The following is a 23,587-nucleotide window of genomic DNA, read 5'->3' on the forward strand; positions in this document are numbered from 1 at the left end:
TCCTGGTACTTCAAACTCAGGATTTCTGCTTCATTTGCCTCCTCCTCCCTCGCAGGCAGGAGGCTGGCATGGGCAAAGGGTTTGCCAAGTCCAAGGGCAGAGAGAATGGAACAAAATACAAGATTGGAGGGAGGCACTGTTTGGTACCAACTCCTTAAACACTTCTGCAAAGTGCTGAAATGGAACAGCTTGCAGCCAGAGTTTTCAACACCCCGAGGTCTTATGTGAAGAGCTGAAAAGAACTCTCTGCAGCAGTGTCACAGTAATTGAAAAAAGGAAGTACAGTAACTTCTCTGGTGGGTATGGGAAGTGGGAAAACACTGTACCTGCCTACCTCAGAAGCAAGTTAACTACTGATCTTCACTTGCCCCTCATTCTGGCCCTAGACCAAAGTGATTACATCTGCATTTTTTAATTAGTTTTTACTCAGAAAAAACAGGAACTGTTAAGACCTAGGCTTTTTCTTTTTGCTTCAGAAAAGCACAGTGCGCAAAGTTTTCAGGTGTCCTTCCCTTCCAAGCTCCCATTTCTGACCCTCTTCCACAAAAACATCCACATCTGTTCATCTCCAAACTCCATTTGCTGCCTGATAACTCCCCCAGCCAGGAAAGGCATGCAAGGGCATCATCAACATATCCCATTTATCAAGTGAAGAACAGGATAGAAACATTATGTCCTCTCCTCTCTGACCTCCACCTCTTTAAACTCAAAGGCATTAGAACCAATGCATGACAAGACCAAGTACAGAATGTGATTTTCAGATATATGGGTTCAGCTCTACCCACCCAAACAGAGTAACACTCCAAATGACAACCGGACAGTTTGCTTTACTGAAGTTCTAATATCTCAAACCCATGTAATTTTGAGGGGGGGGAAGTGAGGAATTTCACTTCCCAGAAGTCTCCCTGAGGCTGATTACCTCTGGCAGTGGTGGTCACCTGCTGCAGGTCCTACACGTTCATTGTCACAGCTTCTCTTCTGCTGCATGAGTCTCACTGAGAGCACTCAGACAACATCATGTGGCTGGCACATGCCCCCACTAAATGATGATGAGACAATCACACTGCTCTTCCTATCTCACCACCCAGTCACTTCAGAAAACACAGAAGTTACCATGGAGAATCACAAGATTTTACAGTTAAGTGTCAGCACCCCATGATGAACTGGAGAGCTGCTGAACGCCAGTATCACCCTCCAGGCATGTGATCCTCCTTGGGAGTGATTCAGATGGCAGCCAGGAATGGAACCTAAAAATTTTAGGAGAAAAGGACTTACCTGAGATAATGTTATATGCCTCTACAGACAGCTAATCTGTAATCAAGCAGCCAGCTGTAACATTAATAAAACATACTTCTGCATCCCCTTCTATCACCTCCCAACAAAAGAACATCTTAAAGGGATTGAAAAATCCTCCTTCTTGTTCCTCTGAAAGTAAATGAGTCCTAGAAACACTGGACCTCCCTCAAGGCTATTTCAGTGAATGTAAATCTTTTGATGGACCTTGGAGGATGGTCCTGTTCCTTTACCTGGTATCAAGCTCTTCATTTTGAGAATCCACCAAGTGGCAGGACACAGTAACATCAGACCCAGATCCTGCCAGGCAAGTCTGAATGACAGATTACAGCCTTGCAGGGAGCTCCAGTGACTGTAATACAAAAATTACTCAAAGGTCACACCAGAGAATGGGTGCTCACCTTCCTTATCTATTATAAAGCCCTTCTAAATGAAACTTTAGGAAATTAATTTTATTTGAAAGGAACTAAAAAGAAAACCCCAATAAAGGAAAAATAAGACAAAGTGCTCTAGGATGATGCTTTTTAATTGTTATTTTATATCTTTAGAAACAAATCAAACCATTAAAAACATTATAATGTGCAGAAATTTCCTGTACAACAAATACGAAAACAACAAAATTTGTACATCATTTCATGATATTCAACAGTCACTTATTTGAAACACATCAACTTTTCCCTTCTTAAGCAGGCCCCAAATGGGAAAAAAAATAGAACAGAAATGCAGGAGATGTAATCGTCACACAGTGCAGCTTTCAGTGGACAGCTTTAGATAAGCAACAGCAACAGAAGACATTGACCAAAGAGACAGATCTCAGCAATTATAACACAAAGAACATCAGAGGGCAGGGAGAAAATAATTTCAGGAATTCAAGTCATCTTGACCAAGACAGATCCACAAGGTAGTAGAGCATTGCCTGTGCTCCTTCTCTTCCTGCAGAGACGTCCTATAAGGCAGATCCTACTTATTCACATTGACATTACACCCAACTTTATCTTTACAACATTTTAAGCCTTACCAACTTTTTCCACCTATCAACATGGGATCAACAGGTCATTTACCTCAAACTTCAGTCTCTTCTCACAATGAGTCAGTTTGGGGAAAACACATGCATACAGTTTTATTTAAAATGGATACTCATTAGATGATGCCACAAGTGAGAATCTGATGTCTGCTTCCAACACCAACATAATGGGACAGATCCAACTGTTTTCTCTAAGAGGATCTGGGCAGTGGTCAAGCAAAAACAGTTACTGTTCTAGCTAGTTTTCTGATGTTCTGCTGCAATATTATGAAATCAACATCATCTAGCATGGAAGACTCATCTCCCTCTCCTCTGTGCTATACAAAACAAGGGCCTTCAGGAGCAAGACAGCATTCGCCACCCTAAGGCAGCAAAATCTTGGGAGACCTGAAATAATGAATACTGGCTCTGTGCTCTGCACAGATGTGCTGTAACTAAAAGAGTAAGAGACTTAAAAAAAAACAACCACATGACTGTAAGGGGCAGACTTTCCTCCCTCCCAGTTCCTTTGGAATGGTTCTGTTTGGTCCAAGTGGTTTATCTTTGTTTGTCAACTGACAGCAGCCTAGGAAGAATATGGGCCCACTTTGTGGACAGCCAGTTTGGATGGAGCTGGCAGGATCATTAACCTCATGGTAGTTTTTTTGTTTTGTTGGCTTTTTTTTTTTAAGTATTTCAGAGAAAGCGAGAAAAAAAATATATTCAAGTGGCTGCTAAAAAAAAACATATATAACAAATTTAACCAAAATAAACAAAACTCCAAAACCCACCAACCAAAAGCTGAACTGCACTGTGGCCTGTTCTCCAGTTTTGCTCACACAGCACACCACAGTTTCACACCAGGTTGTAAAGAATTCCTCAGGATATTCGTAAAGTTACAGTTGTGCACCAGGAATTCCTACATTTTCCTTCAGCTGACATTGGATCCCGTGAGGTTGTCAGGTTCCACTGTAAAGCCACATACACTCTTAGTATCTGCAGCTTTTTTTGACAAGTCTACTAAAACAAAACAAAAAAAAACCCCAAAACAACAAAAAAGCAGCAGAATTCCAGGGACTCTGGTTATTAAACCTTCATAAGATTTTTCACCACTTTATAGCTATTCTATAGCATTATTCATGAACTTCATATTCATCTGCAATGCAACCAGTGCAATGATCCAAAGACCAAAAAACACACCCTCCCCCCACCCCAAGCTACTTAAGTCCTTCATTGGTAATGCCTTCCTAAGTCTAACAGTTATGTACCAGCAAAATAAATCCAGTCTGATCCTCGACTTGTGAAATCAACAACTGGAGGATTTCTGCTTGCTTGTTCTGTTTCTAAAAGGACCAGCTAAAACAACAGCAGCAGTACATTGCAAGTAATTATAAAACAATTACACTGGATCAATGAGATGCAGGCAGGTAAGACATGTCTCAGTTTTGAATGGCTAAAACAACCGAGAAATTTGTCTTTACAGCAGAATTTTGTACAATGTGTTTTGGTAGAAACAGTAAAGCCAGTCAATCATTTGGGAGTGCTTGAACACTTGGAACCTTAGTTTCAACATTTTCACAGATTTATATATTTGAGGAAAAACAACAACAATGATAAAAAGACACCAACCTGAGAAAAACTCTATTAGAATAGAGTGAGCATTATTCAGTAAATCATATATTGCACCTTTAAATAAATCATTATAAATTGTATAAAAACAGAAATATCAGTCAGGAACAGGGAGGAGCTATTCTGTCCTTCATACACACCCACACACACCCCCTTGCACACACATTCACAGATTCACTTTCTCTGGTTTTTTTCTACAGTTAAAGCTCGGAGTGACAGACCACACTCCTTTTCCTCTGGCAGAGGCACCAAAACATTAAGGCAGGGGATATTTGTGGTGAAATGCAAAAACAAAGCTCACCTCCAAACTTCTGGAGAGTCCTGCCAACAGTGCAACTACAGTTAAGTTTGACATAAGCCTTATTTAAAAATCTGTGTTCTCATTAAGAGTTTCATACAAAAATAGAATCTCTGCTGTTTTCTTTTTTCTAGAGTAGCAACTAGAAAAGGCACAATTTCCAAGTATAAATGTCCATTTGAAGGAGCCGTTTGTACTCCTTTTTTTAAATAAAAAAGAACACAGAAAAAATAGATCACAGAGGCACATATCTATTAACTAAGTAACCAGATACAGTAGATAAAATATGTTCCTGAAACTTATAATTAAATATATTAAAACAGCTCACAAGCCTGGTGTCTGTAAATGAAATCATACAAAATTGTAATGAAAAGCTTGTGTTATTATTTTAATATTTAAATTCTAGTTCACTGTTCATACTGCAAATGCTATTTCACCTATCAGTACTGTTAAATTCCTAAGAAAAAAAAGCAAGATTCCTCTGTTAACTTCAAATAGTTTTGCTTGTGTTGTGTTGGTTTTTTCTTTTTAACATCAACCTGTAGCTCCTGCCAGCATTTTGTTTTCCCTCCTGTAGATCACTTCTTTGAATGCAGACAGAACTGCAGAAGCCAGACATGAGACACTGCACACAATCCCAGAAAACATGAGTAGAACACCTCCCTTTCCTATGGGCAGGTACCATCTCCTGGAGAAACTGCATTCCTGCTGGACTATGCGTGGTAGCCATTGGCCTTCCCAAAGCCTGGTCCAGGTGTGAAATTTTCATAGATTGCCATTGCTGTCATGTTTTGGTAAATAAGATCAGTTTTCTTCTCCCTCTGGGATCTAATAATATCCATAACACACTGGTTTAGGAAGACGTACTGGTCCTGACAGGAGAAAAAGAGAAGGTAATGCATTTCTAGAAAACATCTGATTTTCAAATTAATTCTGCTTCTGAATGTAGGTTTTGGCACTGCACTGAAAGTTATCACAGAGTAAGTTTTAGAACTTGTGTGTGTAGTTCATAGAAAATAGAGCTGGAAGGGACATCATGATGTCATCTGACCAACACCCCCATATAAAACTAGGATCAAGTTTACTGTCAGGCCTAATGCCCTCCTAAAAGACTTTCGCAATGGAGATTTTACAGCCTTTTTCAAATCAGCTTGAGTTAATCCACACACCTTTTTGGATCAAAGAGATAATTTCAGCAGGAACACTTGTATTCCTGCAGAACACAAAAGAAGAGATGCACATCGAGACCACCTGACTCAAGATAATTCTGGCTCACAGCTAAAGGATAAAACCCACATGGGTAAGACAAGCTGCACAAAAGTCTGCTTTGGGATTTGGCTCTTTCCAGCTGCAAATGCCAGTCCTACAAAGTACTCTTGCTTGGATGTACGGTGGCCCCTGGCTGCAACTACTTCTGTGGGAAGAGATGGAGCAGGAAGAAGGGAAGTTAAATAAAGAACAATTTTAACTCCTTAATATCTTATTTTCCTGTAGTTCTGAGCTACATCCCGAGTCCATGCTTCCTGAATTATTATGCACACTTGAAAAACGTGCTGCTGGGTCCAAGACAGCCTCACCTCAGTTTGCACCATTAAAGGCCGGTGCATGCGGAGGTCGTACACCACTCCGTACACATCCACAGTGTTCTCCATCTCCATCTGCTGAATCAGGCGGTCAATGGCGATGAACGTCCCCGTCCTCCCGACACCAGCACTGCAACGACACGGGGAGACCATTTACTGCTTTCTACCAACCACCTGCTCCCTGCTGGTCTGATGAAAAGCCAGTGAAACCGGTACGATGCCTCCTATTATTTCAGTGGCACAGGTAATAAAAGTCTTGGCAGCCCAGAGGGGTGGCTCTTACCACCACCAAGAGGAAGGAGGGATATGCTTCTGGGCTTCTCAGCCTTGCACTAGCACAAGATTATATTGAAAAGCACTTGAAAGGACAACTTTTTCAGCCAAGTTTTCCAGGCTAGGAGAGATTCTAATGAAATTTTGTATCACTTACCTTGCTACGTACATAGCATTGCTAGTTTCTGAAGCACAAAAAAAGGTTTAAATTCCTCCCATGTCTTTAGGCAAAGAAACTTATTTTGTTTTTAATCCCATTGAAAAAAAATAAAAAAATCGATCACAAAAAACCCACAAGATAAAAGCATGTCTAACAGAAACACGTTCTTCCTACCTGCAGTGCACCAGAGTAGGAGAGTCAACTGGATTTTGACTGTTGTACTGATGAACGAGGTGTCTAAAGTCGATGAGAAGGTCTGTCGTCTCTGGCACTCCGTGATCCGGCCAGGAGGTGAAATGGAACTGCCGCACCGTGTGGCTCTCTGGTGTGTTGGACTACAGGAATATACATTAAAAAACAAATCAAACAAAACCAACAACAAACCCACAAGACAATGAAAACTGGCTTCAGAGGAGCAACAGTAGGGGCTTCCTGACATATACACTGGGCCAAGCTCAGCTTCAATAAAGATGCCTGTTACAAAATGTGCAGGGATTTGGATCAATGATATTCCAGTTTCCCTCTTCCTTGCACTACAGTAGGGAATACTTTGAAATAATTTTCTTTTCCTTTGACTTTACTCTGAGCTCGTATCTGCTGCATTGTATTTGCTGATGTGGCTAATTGTTCAGTCCAGCAGATATTACAAGTATCTGCATACGCACAAGGTTATTTTATATACTAACTACTAACAACCAAGGCAGTACTTACCTTTTCTACAGTGAAGTCCCTTATTGTCCATTCTGGAAGGACAATTTCTGAGACCATTGTCACCATAATGTCACCATAGGTCTTGGACTGCTTGTCTGGCCAGTACTGCTCACATTTTGTCTAAGAACAGAGTTACAAAGTTAGACACATTACACACGGCAACGAAGCAACTGACTCTTAGTTTTAAATAACACACCACCTGAAGCAGGGCTAGAAAGCATGTCACCCTTCTCAAGGGCTATTCCAGGGCAAAAGAAGCTCTGCCAAAGTCATTCTTTAGAGAGAAGAACCCACCCTTAAAGATAGCAATTCCACAACTCTCCTGAGGCAATCTATTCCAATAGTCAGCAAACATGAAAATGGGAAAAAGCTTAAAAGAAAAGTTGTGCCTATTTAGAAGATAGTCCTCCACCAAGAGGATGGTTGTTAAAAGAAAGCAGTCAGTCTCCAAACTGCTACAAAATTAGAAGGGATCCAGCTGCCTTCAAGAGACAGTTCAGTTTTGATAAAAACATACCCGAGCTTGTTCCATACATTTTGTCAACATAACAATAGAGTAGATATTCTTTTCCCAAATCATTTGCCAGAAGTCGTCTATAGTATTGGGTAATGGACCCTGTGCAGCAATAAATGCCTTCTTTGAGTTATAGCCCTAAGAAGAAAAAAACAAAATCAATATATATATATACACACACAAATGGGCATCAGTGAGACATAAAAACTGATTTTAAACATCATTAAGAGTTGTTAAGCCTACATCAGAAAAACACACATTATATTTCATTTCAGTTAACGAAGCAACTTACAGGTATATAGTTTGCATTAATATAATCACCAGTTCCAGAGCTTTCATTTGAAAGTTTAACACGAGAAATATCATCTGCAGACAGAAAAAATGAGAAGACAATTATGAATTTTAGAACTGGAACCTTTCACCAAAATACTGTTTATTTAATGCATGGTTTCTAAATAAGAGGTGTTTTGGAACAATGTGCGTTTTAAGAATAAGAATAGAACTTCAGGAATCATAACTAGTAGTATTTATATAATGAAAGCCTTCAGAAAAATGAGTGGCCAGGATAAACACTCAGAACAACACTGTTTATTTTATTTTTAAACATGGTATGGTTTTGCCTATTTATATATTTCTAACCCAACAAAAAATTTACTACAGTTTTAATTACCGGATTAAAAAAAAAGTAATTTGTCTCCTGCTGCCATTGCAGCTGATGTTTTTCCTCCAAAGCATCCAAAAGTACCCATCACTGTTCACCTTTCAATTCCTTCTTACACTCTGCTACCTTGGGATGCCCACAGGTAGCTTGGCAGTGCTTAAGACTCTCTGTTCATCTGCAAAGCTGGTCTTATATTTCTTATAGCTCTGCATATACATTTGTCTGTGGTCAACTGTTATCCTTTTGTGTTTTCAACCCAGACTGTAAGTTTCTCACAAATGGAAAGAGAAAGCTATTTAATTAAGGGAAAGTTCTTTAAAGGAGTTTTCTTAAGAAACATCCTTGAGGGAAAGCTCTTCCAGGTTTGCTTATACAGTGATTTTGGGAAAGCAGCAGCTCAAATTCAATGCTTTGGTAACTGACAACACTTGAAACCTCTGGGTAGAGCCAGATTAGCCAAATCCAAGGTTTTCACTTAAACATTCGACCAGTAGAAGATGCAAAACCAAAGAGAGTAACTCACATGGTAAGACATTGTTGTATCTATTTTTTCCCCTGTTCTCAGGTAGTTCAGCAGCAAATTTGGGCTGATGAACACCAGCAGACTTGAGTTCCTACAGTAAGAGAAGGATTCATGAGCACCTGGTCTGGGTTTCAGAATCACACAAACACATGACAAACAGATAAAAATACTCCAAACCCTCATGGTCTGTGCTGTAAAAGCAGGCATGTTAAACTGGGATAAGTGACAATAAATATCACCTTATTACAGGGTGGGAGGGTGACAGTGGCAAACCTGATGGAGAAGGGATTAATACAGAATGTAGGAACTGTAGTGTGTTTAAAAAACAGAGATGGGCTTTAAAAGCCTGTTGTGCTAAAACACAACACTGATATCAATGGCACACTAGTTCTGGCCCCAAGGCACTGAACTACTTTGCATAAGCTTACAGACATTACAGGGAGAAAGGGAGCACATACATAATGAACACACTGAAGGAAGGCAAGGTGGAGCACCAGCCTGTTAAGTACAATCCCAGAAAGAATTTGAAGAATAAAGTCAATTAAAAACTTCAAGGAGATGAGAAAAAAAACCTAATTCTTTAACAGCAGACATGACAACACAGAATCCTTCCCGACACTTCCTTCCTGTCCTTTGTACCTTGGAACAATTGAGCTTTAGCACATTTCACAGAAAAATATTTACGGTCAGTAAGCAAATCATAATTGCTTTTTCTCAGACTGCTCCTCTGAGCTATTCACAGGTGTGGTTTGCAAATCACACCTACACACTGAAGAAGTCAGTGAAATTAGCAAGAGACCTGTCTTGCTGTGTATTAAAAAACCCTCCAAGATGAGAAAAAAGAAGTGTAAAAGTTAAATAGCATCCCCCAGGCTAACTCTGCAGTGTTGACTAGGGCAAGGACTCAGGAGGTCCTGTCTCTGGTGACAGCTCTGACCAGCAGGTCATGCTGTAAGCTCACAGGTAGTGGTAGTAATTCAGGACATGAAGTATTTATCATGCACCTCAACTAAATTTGGAGCTGCATAGGGGAAGGGAAGGCTATACATACGGCTTAACAGTCTCTATAATAAAGGATCCTTCTCTTTCTCTTCAGTAAGCCTTGTGTATGCTCCATAGGAAAGCTGATTTGACTTGCCAAAAATATTTGTCATGAAGCTCTCTCCACCGAGGACACATACCTCATACTCTTCTGCAAAACCACAGTTGGAGTCAGCTTGCTGCTTCTTAAAGTAGGACTCAAAGTTCTCCACTTTAATCATTTTTGATCTAGAATGAGAAAAGCCATCTATTAGCAACTGGTATTAGGTCAAGAAACCATGGATTAATTCAGTCAATGTGTTAGAAAGTGTTCTTTACTTACTTCTTGACCCTTCAGGGGAGGGAGGGGGGAAGAAAAAAAGGCTGATTAGACACATGCAGTTGTATTTTTCACTATGTGAATCTAAGAATGAAAGCATGACTGTTAGTTGCAGCCACAAAACTGTGCATTTACAGGGGACAGGGTATCAAGCATAGGATATAACTGCTCTGTTAAACCAAGGAGAGAACAGTACATCCTTCAGGAGAGGAACATTGCAGAAGGTGTCAGTCAGCCACTTACTCCCATTGGATGGGCCCTATTCTCTGGTGTATTTTATGTCAACCATCAAAGTCTACACAGGTGGGATTTCATGGGATGCTCTGGCCATGCCTTTCCATCAGCACAAAAATGGATGCAAGAACCAACAATGTTGTTCAATTGCACTGCCTGTGACTTGCAATTTATTATGGTTACTCCCCCATGGCCAGCTTTTACAATCACAACATTATCTGAATTAAGGGCTCAGCACACAGTAGTCACAAACAATAGAAAAAATTCAGGTTACAGTACTCATTTTGCCTACATACACTTTATCAACAATTTGGTTTGTTCCCTCAATGTGCACGAAACATCAAACATCCTGTTTTTCAAAACCATGTGGAGCATTTGTGTGTCTAATGGTGATTCATGAAGTGAACACAAATCTCTGCAGTGGTTCTAGAAGTCTTGATCAATATGATTATTTTTAGTCTGGAGGCTGAGGTCTTTAAATTCCATGAGGAATTAATACTTCAAAATTCTATATAAAACTGCACAGAAAACAAATATCACTTGATCTCAAAAAACAACATGTGAAAGGATATGGACTTACTTAATTGGAGAAAAGGACACTTCAGTATTTCTTTTATCTTTCCTGTAAGGTGAAAGAAAACAACACATAGGTTCACAGTAGAATTTAATGGAATGCATATGAGATTTCTGATGACAGCTATCTCCTGTGCCTGCTGAGAACAATTTCTTTTAAAGCATCTCATTCCGTGAAAAAAAAAACCCAACTCCTGAGGCAAACCTTACACCTGGAATAAAAATAAAATACTTCATCCTTTATTGGGTGATGTTGTTCTTTCTATTTCTTTCTGTTGCAACCAGAGTATAAAGCCTGAACATAAAGCACATATTTTGGTGGAATAAGTACATCTGAGGGATCTGCATTGCTAGGTAACATCTCAGGAGAACTGCTACTAATACCAGAATCCCTACAGTAAGTCTTCAACAGTGATGTGTCAGTCATACTGGAAGTGGTTGTTGAATGAAAATAAATGTTCTCATTATTGTACACAATAATTGGACACAATTTGGAAAACAAACTAAGAAAGCTGGACTAAAGGTCTTACAGTTAACTCTTTAGAAAGGAGGCACTACATGATCAGAAGCAGAAAAAAAGCCTTTGTGGACTCTTACATCCCAGATTATTTGGAAAAGACTGGAAACTGAGAGATCAGCTCAAACCTTAGGCAACCCATCAGCTTCTGGAAATTCCAAAATGGAAGTTTCATGTGACAGGAAGTTAAAAAGGATATTAATTGAAAACTTAAAATCAAACCATATAAGATACAATTACATATGCCTTTTAGCACAATAATTTGTGATGTTTGCTCATTTCTAAGTGAATGACTTCATCAGCATGCCTGAATGGTGAGGCACTAGAACAGGTTGCCCAGAGAAGTTGTGGATGCCCCAACCCTGTCAGTGTTCAATGCCAGGTTGGACACAGATTTGAGTAACCTGGCCTGGTGGAAGTTGCCATGGCAGGGGGATTGGAGATGATCTTTAAGGTCCTTTCCAACCTAAGCCATTCTATGATTCTATTGATTAAGATTTATTTTATTTAGCTCTTCTGAACTCATTAGTTTGTAACTATGGGGTTAAACAAAGTGATTTAACAACTGGTTTGATACTTCAATTCTAATCTATAACATACAAACAACATTTTTAATACAATGCATCTTAAAGCATCATGACAGAGGTGTATAAAACAGAGAGAGATACAGAAGTGAAATACTGGTGTTCCTCAACACAACTATAAACATACATTACCTTCTCCTTCTCCAGAATATGAAACCCCCTATAGCAACTACAGCAAATATGGCCAAAAGACATCCAATAACCACTCCAGCAATAATGCCTGATAAAAGAGAACAAGTATTACTCATTACTGATCTACTTCTTCAGTAATGATCTAATTCAATCAACATACTACAGCAGAACCTTACAGGTGACAGAGCATGCTCTACTCTACTAAATGTCTCGCCTTTACTGTGTCCTTTGGCAGCACCAGTATTGAAACCTCAGTAAGAATAATAAAAAGAAGATGATAAATTTATAAAAAATTGGGATCGAGGGACCAGTACCTGCATTCCAATACACCTGCGTTTAGTTTACCAGAACTGTTAGAACATCAGTTTCTTTTTGCTACTTGTTGCTATACTAAAGTCTCACTGTGCCATCCAATCCCTTTTAGCATGCCACGAGTAGCACAGCTTTTGGCTACTCCTCCAGTGGAAGTCATACATGTTAAAAAGGGATCACCTGCAGAACTAGCAAGGTATGAATTTACCTAGAGTAGTGTCACTGCAAAGCTAGAAACATTTCACACAGAGAAACCAATGGGTGTTTTGATATTATGAAACTTGCCATAATTAAGGAATCTCCACACGCTGTGTATGTGCCAAGCTGCCAGTGCTATATTTGACATTAACTATACCTGGATCCTGGGGTAGTAAAACCGGTTCAGAACAGGGTGAAAATGACACATAACTGTCTTCCCCCTCAATCACGTTGGCCATAAAGGTTATATTAGTGAAACCTGCAACACATGCCCTGTTGAAAAGGTAGAAGGAAAAAACCAAAAAAAAACCAGGTACGTTATAGGTTCATTTAACAGCCTTAAGCAAGATCTGTAATCTTTCCATTAGACGATCTTTAAGATTTCAATCGCAGAAAACTTAACAAAACAGTGATTTGAAATAAATACCTGTATGAAAGAAGTGGAATCAATGGTCCGTTTTCATAGCCATACATTGTATTTCCCTTGCCTACATTAACGATGTTTTTACCATTCTGAGAATGGAAAGAAGGTGATTCTGCCTGCTCTGTTTCTATGACATACGTAACATAGGTAGTTGTCTTCTTCTTCTTGAAATCTTTGTATGTGTTGTTCAATTTAGACTTCAAAGACTCATAACCTTCAGGAAAAAACAAGGATATATGTGGTATACACATCATCCACTGGTTTTATATCAGTTGGCACAATGGTTGAGATGATCACATTAACGGCAGTTGACATTACTCCATAAGTATTGCCTGAAATGAAAGGCTAAATCCAACAGATAATCTCAGAAATCTCTTCTACTGCAGTGCAATCTACTGCACTACCTCCCTATTTCCCTGCGTTACTTGTTTCAATCTGCTTTTGGCTTTACTTCTGCCCCACAGAGCAGAGTTTCTGTGTAAAGGTACATTAGTGGTGGAACCTGGTGCCCCATGGACAAGTTTCACTAGCCAAGTAAGCTATATCAATACATGTTCTATCAACTATCATATGTAGAGACTACAATGCAAATGGTGTAGAAAAAGTCAATAGGTATTTGGTAACATTGTGCTACCCAAACAGCATCAAGCCTCATTCAGGGTGACACTAAACTTGTCCTGACCTTGTTCCTTGTTCTATCTTACAAGAAGTCTCACACCTAAACCCTAAGAAATGAAAGAGGTAATTTCTGCCTTTTCTTGACATAGACAAGCAGTGGACAAAATGCTGATCAGAACAGTTTCCTTTCCAGAAGACTAAAACCAGGCTACCACAGTGAGCAGTGACCAACAGGACACCGTTCACAGAACAGCACCACTTCGCAGTATCTGTTATAGAAGATGAATCTTAGAAACTTGAAGCAATCATACAGTTGAGGCACATGTAACCTAAGAGGTAATAAACAAACTCAATCTACCAGTTATCCAAGAACTCAAGAGCAAGCCAACTGACATGAATATTCAGTGTTGAGGGAGAACGAAGAATCTTGCTCATTTGACTGAAGTTTGCATACACTGCTCTCTAGTGACTGCCTTTACAAAGCTAAAAGCTCCTTCTAAAAGCAGATATAGTATTGAATTCATCTTTACAAAGGAGAAGCCTTGCGGGAGCTCTGAAAGAGGGAAGAGCTCTAAGTTTTGTAGAGTTGTGTAGAAACAAGGGTTGCTCTGACACCAGTGAGCTGGTGGCTCACTGCCACCAGCAGCAAAGTTCCCATCAACTGTAACTGTGCAGGAACAGGGTGCAAGACAACTCTTCTAAAGCACTAGCTAGACTTCATTAAAAGCAGCTGAGGGTGCAATTAACTAAGTTACCTTGAAATGTGTGTTCAATACTACCTGAGATATGTTTTATGTCCTGTCTTGTCCCTAGTTTCAAATCCAACAGGAATCCCAGGTTATACCTGCAGCACCTTGTGGATGTCTTGGATATCATCCTAAAACAGACACTATTCCTTACCTAGACAAAGTCCCCTCTGTCTATCCTAAAGGCAATGATGTCTGTTTTAGAACAGAGAAACACATCTCAAGAATATTTGTGCTAATTGAACACCATACAGCTGAAGCAATGCTTGGCTGTAAGGTTATTTTCTGCTCCTATCAAAGCACTCACTCTACATTGTAAAGGCAGGCAATCTTCCTCCCTTATTTTTCTCCTTCTTGAATACCTTATAATTAAAGAAGAATGCACCAAATCTCATCATGACTTACCAGGACTGGCTGAAAGTACAAGCAGAGCTGCACACAAGAGACTGGCATTCAAACCAGCAACTCTGGGGCAGCTGAGTAGGCATGTGAAAAGTAGGTATTTTCTGCACTGATATGATATATATACATATACCTATAACAGTAGTACAGAAAATTCCTATTTATATTATATATATGTACACACACACACACAAACATTTCTTGGACATGTATTATATGAAAAACCATAGTAAAAAGATCTACGGTCAAAATTCTGCAAGATGAATTTCCAGTGTTATAACAAAGGATAAGCATGAATGTCAAATCCTACTTGCCAGAAAATATCTCCATCAGGTGCTTTATTCCTTCACTGCACTGGCAGAAATGAAAAGTTGTTCAACTGGAAACTACACTGCAAAGGTAAGTTCCTTAATTTAATGATTCAACACTAGACATTCACTAATTAAAGATATTTCTCAGTTTTGATGTTTTAAAGACACCAGTTTGACAGACTACTCTCTGGTTTTCTGTGACATTCAACCTCCCACAGCATTAATGCTGTCAATGCTATTCGAGCCTTCCACCTGCATCCCATCTCTCTCAGTTAAAAGTGTTTTAAGTAAAATCAGGAGGAAAGCCCTCTTCTTTTTAAGATCTTACTGCAGACATCTTCCAGCTGAAGAAAGGATGGGAAAAACATTCCAAGTTCCAAAGCTGCTTGTGTTAGCTGCTCTGACAATTATTTGGGAGCGTGGGGGGTGAGGAGAAGAAAAGATACTACACCATCTTGAGGAAGGGAATCACTGGTAAATCAGTTTGACAACAGCATAGGGGCAGTACATATGAGACCTATGTACAAGGATAAGTCAGGAAAGAAAAGACCAACTGAAAATGGGCTTACTGAAAATAAGGAATGATCTGACAAAGCAAACATGATTTTTGAAAGGTGATTGAAAATATTGTCAGCTTTTTCTCTGTCCATTTAACACCTATTTAGAGTCTAAAACATAATGCCATCTGATAAATTGTTTCACATAGCTAATGTCATAACATCTTACCTTGTTCTGTTGTGATCATTACTGCGTAGGCTTTTAATGGACCATACAATGAATCAAAATCAGAGAATTCAACAGACAATGAGCTGTGACTGACTACCTTGACTGAAGGAGCTTCACTTGGATGAGGTGGGTCTATCAACAAAAATATTTTTTAGCATGTTAAGGACTGATAGAAATTTTCCAAACAAGAAAATTCTGTAATACTGATGCTGTTCATATAATGCATATTTATCGTGTATCACATTAGACTTCGCATTAATGTAGTGTTTTATTCATAATCTGTAGGCTGATAATGTATCATACCAACTCTGGCATTCTACGACCATGAAGTTAATATTTTTGTCCTACAAATTCTCAAATTTCATGCTCAAATCTTAATGCTTACCAGTAATGCTTGTGTGACACAGCCCGTACACTGGAGAGCTTTCAGAACCATTTGAAACAGTTATGATAGTAACATTATAGGTGGTGAAATAATCTAAAGATTTTGTTTTGAAGGTTTCCTCTGAGCCTTCTCCCATGCAGGGTGGAGCATCTTCTTCATTCTTCCCTGAATTACTTATATTAGATATTATAATTTTGAAGCCAGAGCTGTTACCAGAAGGACATTTCCATTTCAGCATTAGGAAAGGCTGCTTGGCCACTGGTTCACACCAAAATGAATTCACTGAGGCAGGTTCTGCCAAAAGAAAAAAGAAAAACAAAAAAGAGGAGTAATAAATCTAGTGTTGTCCTTAATAGAAAAAGCTGACTATTTGTATGTTATGTGTATAAATGTTTGTAAAATTTCAGTTTCCCTTTTCACTGTTAAAAAGATGCCCACATGGCATTTACTGCCTACACAAGGACTTGTTACCCCATGAGAAAGACAAATATTTAACACACTAAGTACACAGACCCATTCTGTGCTCTGTAACTCCTCTACAGACAGGGTTACTGGGAAAACTCGGGCTCAGTATCTGTCAAGATCAGCAACGTTTTCAAAATGATGTTCAACTCTTTAATATACTACACAAAGAACATTCTTAGAGTAGTATGTAGACTGACACTAACTCCCTGTACAACTACATTAAACTCTTAGTGGCCAACAAACAAGAAAACGAATATAAGCTCTGTGCATTAAGAGCATAGCAGCAGCCATCCTTAGAAACAGCAACTACAACATGTCAGTTTGGGTGAGAGTCTTCTAGGACACAATATAAAAACTGCAACCTTATGACCAGATACAAAAAGATATTTAAAAAGTTAATGTAGCAGTAACACTGAGAAGAAAGGTCTCTGTAAACTGAGAGAGGCACAACCATGCTTCCATGTTTCAGACAGACTGAGATTATGAGTTGCCAAGCAGCACTTATGGAGTACCAGCAACTCTCTTAACAAGTTCATCCCAGAGCCCCTTTGGAAAACCCACTGGGGAGCTCTGGGACAGATTCATTTCACCTCAGTCAAAGTGGGACAAAAAAAAGGAAAGGACAAAGTAGCATCTAATCACAACAAGGGGGAAAATAGTCCCAGTGCCTCACATGAGGAATGCAGGCGTAACTCAACCTTCTCCTGCCTGCAGATGAGCTGCACAAAGCAGCGTGGCTGACAGGCACCCAGCACAATGCTGCCCACAGCCCAGCTGCAGCCATGGCCCCTCCAGAGGCAGAAGTTCCCCAGGCACAATGTACACTCTGCGTGCACCACTCATGGCTCAGGATCTGAGGGCTTCATCCATAGGGAAGAGAGGGCACCAAAACCCCCTACAAACACCAAACACCAAAACCCCCCTTCCACACCATTAACATTGCTGACTCTAGGTAGGCTGTGTGCAGCACTTCTGCCTAACCATGTTGTATTTCAACCCTGGTGGGCAGAGCCCTGTGCCCCACAGCAAAATACAGACCACCAGGAACAAGGATGCAAGAAACTGTGACTTACTTGTATACAGGTCTATGGACCTTCCTTCTCCTTCCATCTCATTATCAGCCACTACTGCAAATACAGTGAAGCTGTACATTGTCCCAGGAATTAAATCAGTAATTTCTGCTTTGCGGTCAGTGGATGTCACATTCCTAACAGTCATATCTTCTGTAACCTCTATCCTGTACATGTAGGAGTCAGAAGCAGTGTCATTCACCTCCCATGTTAAGTTGACAGAAGTCACACCAACATATTCTGCCTTGAGATCAAGAACTGGGCTGGGCTCTGTGAAAGGCAAGACAACAATCTGTCAGCCTGCAAGAACAGCTGCTCACAGGCACAGACAGAAGAAACACAGGCACATCTGTACTTCATTCCCTTCCCACCACTCATGGTTCAGAGTGCAGGATGAGGCCAACAACATCACCCGGCACTGCTGGAGCCTGCTGCACCAGTGGGCAGCTAAGAGAAAACTGCTGGAAAGTAATCTCGAGTGGCATTCATCTCCCTGGCACTCCAAAGCAGGAGCACAGGTCACCACAATGCCAGCACTCACAGGATTTTCCTTGGGAATTCAGAGATATGGTCAGGAAAGACACAAAGTTGCAGGGGGATTGGAGAAAGGAGATGGTGGTGTACCTGTCCACCTCATAAGGTAGGAATTTCAAATATCACTGAAAGAGGAACAGAGGTGATGGAAGGTGGCAAAGAAGCAGCTTATCTGGGTCATGCCATGAGTGCACTCCTGAGCTAGTGTTGCCTCAAGTTCACTCTCCTGACCCAGCCCAATGGCAGTCACAGGCCCACAAAAGTTTCCTGGGCACAACACATTATCTCTGTGTGGGAGCCCTTTAAAAGAACGTTCTGAGGCCCTGATCCTCCAAGAAGTGAAGGCATCAAAAGTACCCATGCAAATCCCAGGACAGGAAGGAAGTTCATTTCTGAGGTGTTTGTTTCACTTTGCTTTTTAAAAGAAGGCTATATCTCTTCCACATAAACATCTCTCACTGCAGGCAGGCAAAGCACAGCACCTCTGTCTCCAGCAGTATTACATCTTGACCCTTGGGCAGGTGGAAAGAGCCCCTGTGCCCCACAGCAAAATACAGACAACTAAGAAGAGGGCTGCAAGAAACTGTGACTTACTTGTATAGATGGGTATGGACCTTCCTTCTCCTTCTGTCTCATTATCAGCCGCTACTGCAAATACAGTGAAATTGTACATTGTCCCAGGAATTAATCCAGTAATTTCTGCTTTGGGGCCACTGGATGTCACATTCCAAATACGCATATATTCTGTAACCTCTATCCTGTACGTGTAGGAGTTGGAAGCAGTGTCATTCACCTCCCATGTTAAGTTGACAGAAGTCACACCAACATATTCTGCCTTGAGATCAAGAACTGGGCTGGGCTCTGTGAAAGGCAAGACAACAATCTGTCAGCCTGCAAGAACAGCTGCTCATAGGCACGGACAGAAGAAACACAGGCACATCAGTACTTCATTCCCTTCCCACCACTCATGGTTCTAAATGCAGGAGCAGCCAACAACATCACCAGACACTCCTAGAGGCTTTTGCATCAATAGCTGAGTAACAGGAAAATGAGACAGAGCCACCTAAAGCATGATTCACCTTCCTTTCACAGGCAAAGGCATGAGCAGCACAGGCAATCACTGTGACAGAACTCCCATGGCTTTCCCTGGGAATCCAGAGAGGTAGGCAGGAAGCCGAGAAGAGTGGAGGGGAAAGACAGTGGAGGTGCAACTCCACACAGCAAAAACAAGGAAGAGAAAACAGTACAAGAAGAGTAACAGAGGTGATGACCCTGACTCCCTTCTTCTCCAATCCTCATGCCCTGCACTTGACTCTCATAGCAGAGAGAACATCTCTAAGACCCCTCTTCCAGCACCCTATTCTCTGCACATCTTCAGCAGAGGGTAACTAGCCCTTACAGACAGACCAGCACAGGTGAAACTTTTGCATATTGACTGCATGGATATTTCAGAAAAACACAAATGACAACAACAGTCATCTGTTTTCTTTCAAATGCACTCTGTGGAATGACCAGGCTGGGCTACTGCCTTGGAGGCCAGCTCCAAAATGGTTCCTCCAACACCATACATCAAGACTTTTGATACTTAACATGGCAAGGGATTGGATGGCAAAAGGAGTTCTGAACTAGCACTGCCTGAATCTCACTCTCCCGGCTGCAGCCCGATTGCAGCTACAGGCCCCCAAATCACTCAAGCTCCCCTGGCACAATATGCTGTGTGTGGGAGCCCTTAAACGGAAAATCTGAGGCCTCCATCCTCTAGGAAATAAATGCAAAGGCCCCTTTCCCAAATTTGGAAGAGATTAGTTATCAGGGAAATGTCTCTCTTCGTTGACAGCCTAGGGGCAAAATTCACCAACAGTTTTCCATCAGGGCAACGCTACTTCTACACTTCAACACCTCATGCTTGGAAGATTGGCCATATCCAGCTCCTGGACCAAATTATCACCTCTGCCTGCAGCTGTATTAAATTACAACTCTCGGGCAGGTGGGCAGAGCCCTGTGCCCCACAACAAAATACAGACCACCAGGAACAAGGATGCAAGAAACTGTGACTTACTTGTATACAGGCCTATGGACCTTCCTTCTCCTTCCGTCTCATTATCAGCCACTACTGCAAATATAGTGAAGCTGTACATTGTCCCAGGAATTAAATCAGTAATTTCTGCTTTGAGGCCACTGGATGTCACATTCCTAACAGTCTTATCTTCTGTAACCTCTATCCTGTACGTGTAGGAGTTGGAAGCAGTGTCATTCACCTCCCATGTTAAGTTGACAGAAGTCACACCAACATACTCTGCCTTGAGATCAAGAACTGGGCTGGGCTCTGTGAAAGGCAAGACAGAAATAAAGGAAGAAGAACCACAGCCACATTTCCCTATTCCACATAGAATGAGCATCATTTGTAGCCAAGCAGCACTTCTACAGTACCAACGTCCAGTTTCAGACACTCATGCTGAGCCATCTCTGGAGAAGCCACAGGAGTTCTGGGGGATTTTCTCTTTCAATTCATATGCCAGAATTACTTGTTTCACAGTGGGTTTGCAGAGAGAGAAACAGATGGAAATCAGTGAAGGAAGAAGAGTGCAAGCCAATCTTGGTCTGTTAACTCAAATAAGTCTTAATCTGAGACCTTCAGCCCAAACTCTCCCCAACATCAGCATAAAGAAATGGGTTGCTTGAGCAGGTGCAACAGTTGACACACTTTGGGGGGCTGTGTCTGCAAGCCTGACTCAGCATCAACTCCAGGCAGACAAGACTCACCTCAGGCAGCTTAGAAAAGTTTATCTACTCAGTAGCAGCTCCAGGACACACTGCTTCAAATTGCTTTGTAGGGACACTGCCTGTTCCCTTTGTGTCTCTGAGCTACACACAAAAAAAACATCTCCTCCTTTCCATCCCTCTGGTCTGGGAAAAAGGTTCCATGGCACAAAACCAGCAAGATTGGCACCACACTCAAGAATGTGATCATAAGCAATGGGACAGTCACAGCCCTCAGGAACCTCAGGCCATAGACTTTGCAAAGAGCTCAAAACAATCTTCAAGAACAAAAAGCCTCTATGACTCTGGCCACCACATCCCTGCATACCACATCTTTTGGTAAAGTTGTGATAACCTGCTCCCAGAAGCATTTTAAGGGGTCTATTTGGCCCTCAAGCATCTAAAAGAAGTCACACTGTTGTAGCAGCAGGATCTCTACATAGTCTTGAGCAGCAATGCTGGTGAAACAGCTGATTTACAGGCAACACAAGCAAGCACAGACAATCTCAGGTCTTTCCCCTTTAACCAAAGACCACTTGGCATTCACACACACAGGCACCTGGAGCAAAACAGTGTCCCAACCAAGAAATAAAACGAAGATGCAAACATAAGAAAACAGAGCAATTTGGTACAAATGCCACGTTTACTTGCAACCGAGAGGCACCATTTCCTTACTTGTATACAGGTCTATGGATCTTCCTTCTCCTTCTGTCTCATTATCAGCCACTACTGCAAAAACAGTGAAGTTATACCATGTCCCAGGACTTAAATCAGTAATTTCTGCTTTGCGGTCAGTGGATGTCACGTTCCTAACAGTCATATCTTCTGTAACCTCTATCCTGTACGTGTAGGAGTTGGAAGCAGTGTCATTCACCTCCCATGTTAAGTTGACAGAAGTCACACCAACATACTCTGCCTTGAGATCGAGAACTGGGCTGGGTTCTGTGAAAGGCAAGACAACAATCTGTCAGCCTGAAAGAACAGCTGCTCACCAGTACTTCATTCCCTTCCCACCACTCATGGTTCAGAGTGCAGGAGCAGCCCAACAACATCGCCAGGCACTGCTGGAGGCTGCTGCACCAGTGGGCAGCTAAGAGAGAACCGAAGACAAGTCGTTCTGAGAGGCATTCATCTCCCTTTGACATTCCAAAGCAGAAGCACAGGTCACCACTGAGCCTCAGTTCCCAGGGCTTCCCTTGAGAATCCAAAAGATGAACAGGAATGGCATGTGTATGGTTGGCAATACAGGGGATTTTGTTCTAGTTGGTTGGTTTTTGGTTCAGTTGTTGTGGCAGATTTTTTGTTTCAGGGTGGGGGGGTAAGAGGGATTTTGGCGTTTAAATAAAGAAACAAATAAATAAATAAATCAGGATTATGTTTCCTCTATACATTAACCTTTCTTCTTAGTATTCAACCCAGGTAAGATTTGTATTAAATTTTGACCCTCAGGCAGGTGGGCAGAGCCACGTGCTGCACAGCAAAATACAGATAACTAAGAAGAGGGCTGCAAGAAGCTGTGACTTACTTGTATACAGGTCTATAGATCTTCCTTCTCCTTCCGTCTCGTTATCAGCCACTACTGCAAATACAGTGAAGCTGTACATTGTCCCAGGAATTAAATCAGTAATTTCTGCTTTGCGGTCAGTGGATGTCACGTTCCTAACAGTCATATCTTCTGTAACCTCTATCCTGTACGTGTAGGAGTTGGAAGCAGTGTCATTCACCTCCCATGTTAAGTTGACAGAAGTCACACCAACATATTCTGCCTTGAGATCAAGAACTGGGCTGGGCTCTGTGAAAGGCAAGACAACAATCTGTCAGCCTGCAAGAACAGCTGCTCACAGGCATGGACAGAAGAAACACAGGCACATCAGTACTTCATTCCCTTCCCACCACTCATGGTTCAGAGTGCAGGAGGAGCCCAACAACATCGCCAGGCACTGCTGGAGCCTGCTGCACCAGTGGGCAGCTAAGAGAGAACTGAAGACAAGTTATTCTGAGTGGCATTCATTTCCCTTTGACACCCCAAAACATAAGCACAGAACTCCCAAGGCTTCGCTGGGGAATCCAGAGAAATGGATAAGAAAATAATAGAGTAGACTGGAATATTCTAGTTGGAAGGGTCCTGCAACTATCCTCTAGTCCAACTGCCTGACCACTCCAGTCCTCACCAAAAGGTAAATCATATTATTAAGAGTATTGTGCAAATGTCTCAAACATAGATGGGCTTGGGGCATTGACCACCTCTCTAGGAAGCCTATTCCAGTGTTTGACAACCCTCTCAGTAAAGAAATGCTTCCTAATATCAAGCCTAAACCTCCCCTGAGGCAGCTCTGAACTATTCCCACATATCCTACCACTGGATACCAAGGAATAGAGATCAGCATCTCTCTCTCTCCACTTCCCTTCCTCAGGAAGTTGAGGAGAGCAATGAGGTCACCCCTCAGCCTAGCCCTCGGCTCCTCTCAGGACGTGACTTCCAGCCCTTTCACCAGCTTTGCTGCCCTCCTCTGCAGGCATTCAAGGACCTTCACATCCTTGTGTTTGGCCCACAAAACTGCACCCAGGACACAGGGTGAGGCTGCACC

General features: G+C 41.4%; 1 protein-coding gene across 1 annotated transcript in view; it reads right to left on the reverse strand.

Annotated features, from left to right (window-relative positions):
• Positions 1-1,798: 1,798 nt before the first annotated feature.
• The window catches only part of PTPRJ (protein tyrosine phosphatase receptor type J), a 30,048-nt gene continuing 8,259 nt past the window's right edge, over positions 1,799-23,587 (reverse strand). The window contains exons 6-25 of the mRNA XM_018075945.3: positions 22,525-22,791; positions 21,675-21,941; positions 20,299-20,565; positions 18,834-19,100; positions 17,709-17,975; positions 16,171-16,464; positions 15,786-15,917; positions 12,986-13,196; positions 12,716-12,831; positions 12,049-12,136; positions 10,823-10,864; positions 10,012-10,020; positions 9,830-9,917; positions 8,649-8,739; positions 7,757-7,830; positions 7,468-7,602; positions 6,951-7,070; positions 6,414-6,574; positions 5,801-5,936; positions 1,799-5,095 (exon numbers count right to left, since the gene is read on the reverse strand). Of these exons, the coding sequence (XP_017931434.2) occupies positions 4,937-5,095; positions 5,801-5,936; positions 6,414-6,574; positions 6,951-7,070; positions 7,468-7,602; positions 7,757-7,830; positions 8,649-8,739; positions 9,830-9,917; positions 10,012-10,020; positions 10,823-10,864; positions 12,049-12,136; positions 12,716-12,831; positions 12,986-13,196; positions 15,786-15,917; positions 16,171-16,464; positions 17,709-17,975; positions 18,834-19,100; positions 20,299-20,565; positions 21,675-21,941; positions 22,525-22,791 (3,191 nt within the window). The 3' untranslated portion in view covers positions 1,799-4,936. The remainder of the gene's footprint in view (positions 5,096-5,800; positions 5,937-6,413; positions 6,575-6,950; positions 7,071-7,467; positions 7,603-7,756; positions 7,831-8,648; positions 8,740-9,829; positions 9,918-10,011; positions 10,021-10,822; positions 10,865-12,048; positions 12,137-12,715; positions 12,832-12,985; positions 13,197-15,785; positions 15,918-16,170; positions 16,465-17,708; positions 17,976-18,833; positions 19,101-20,298; positions 20,566-21,674; positions 21,942-22,524; positions 22,792-23,587) is intronic.

This window comes from Manacus vitellinus, unplaced genomic scaffold, assembly GCF_001715985.3.
Source record: "Manacus vitellinus isolate BGI_N305 unplaced genomic scaffold, ASM171598v3 scaffold_30_pilon, whole genome shotgun sequence".
NCBI classification, from domain to species: Eukaryota; Metazoa; Chordata; class Aves; order Passeriformes; family Pipridae; genus Manacus; species Manacus vitellinus.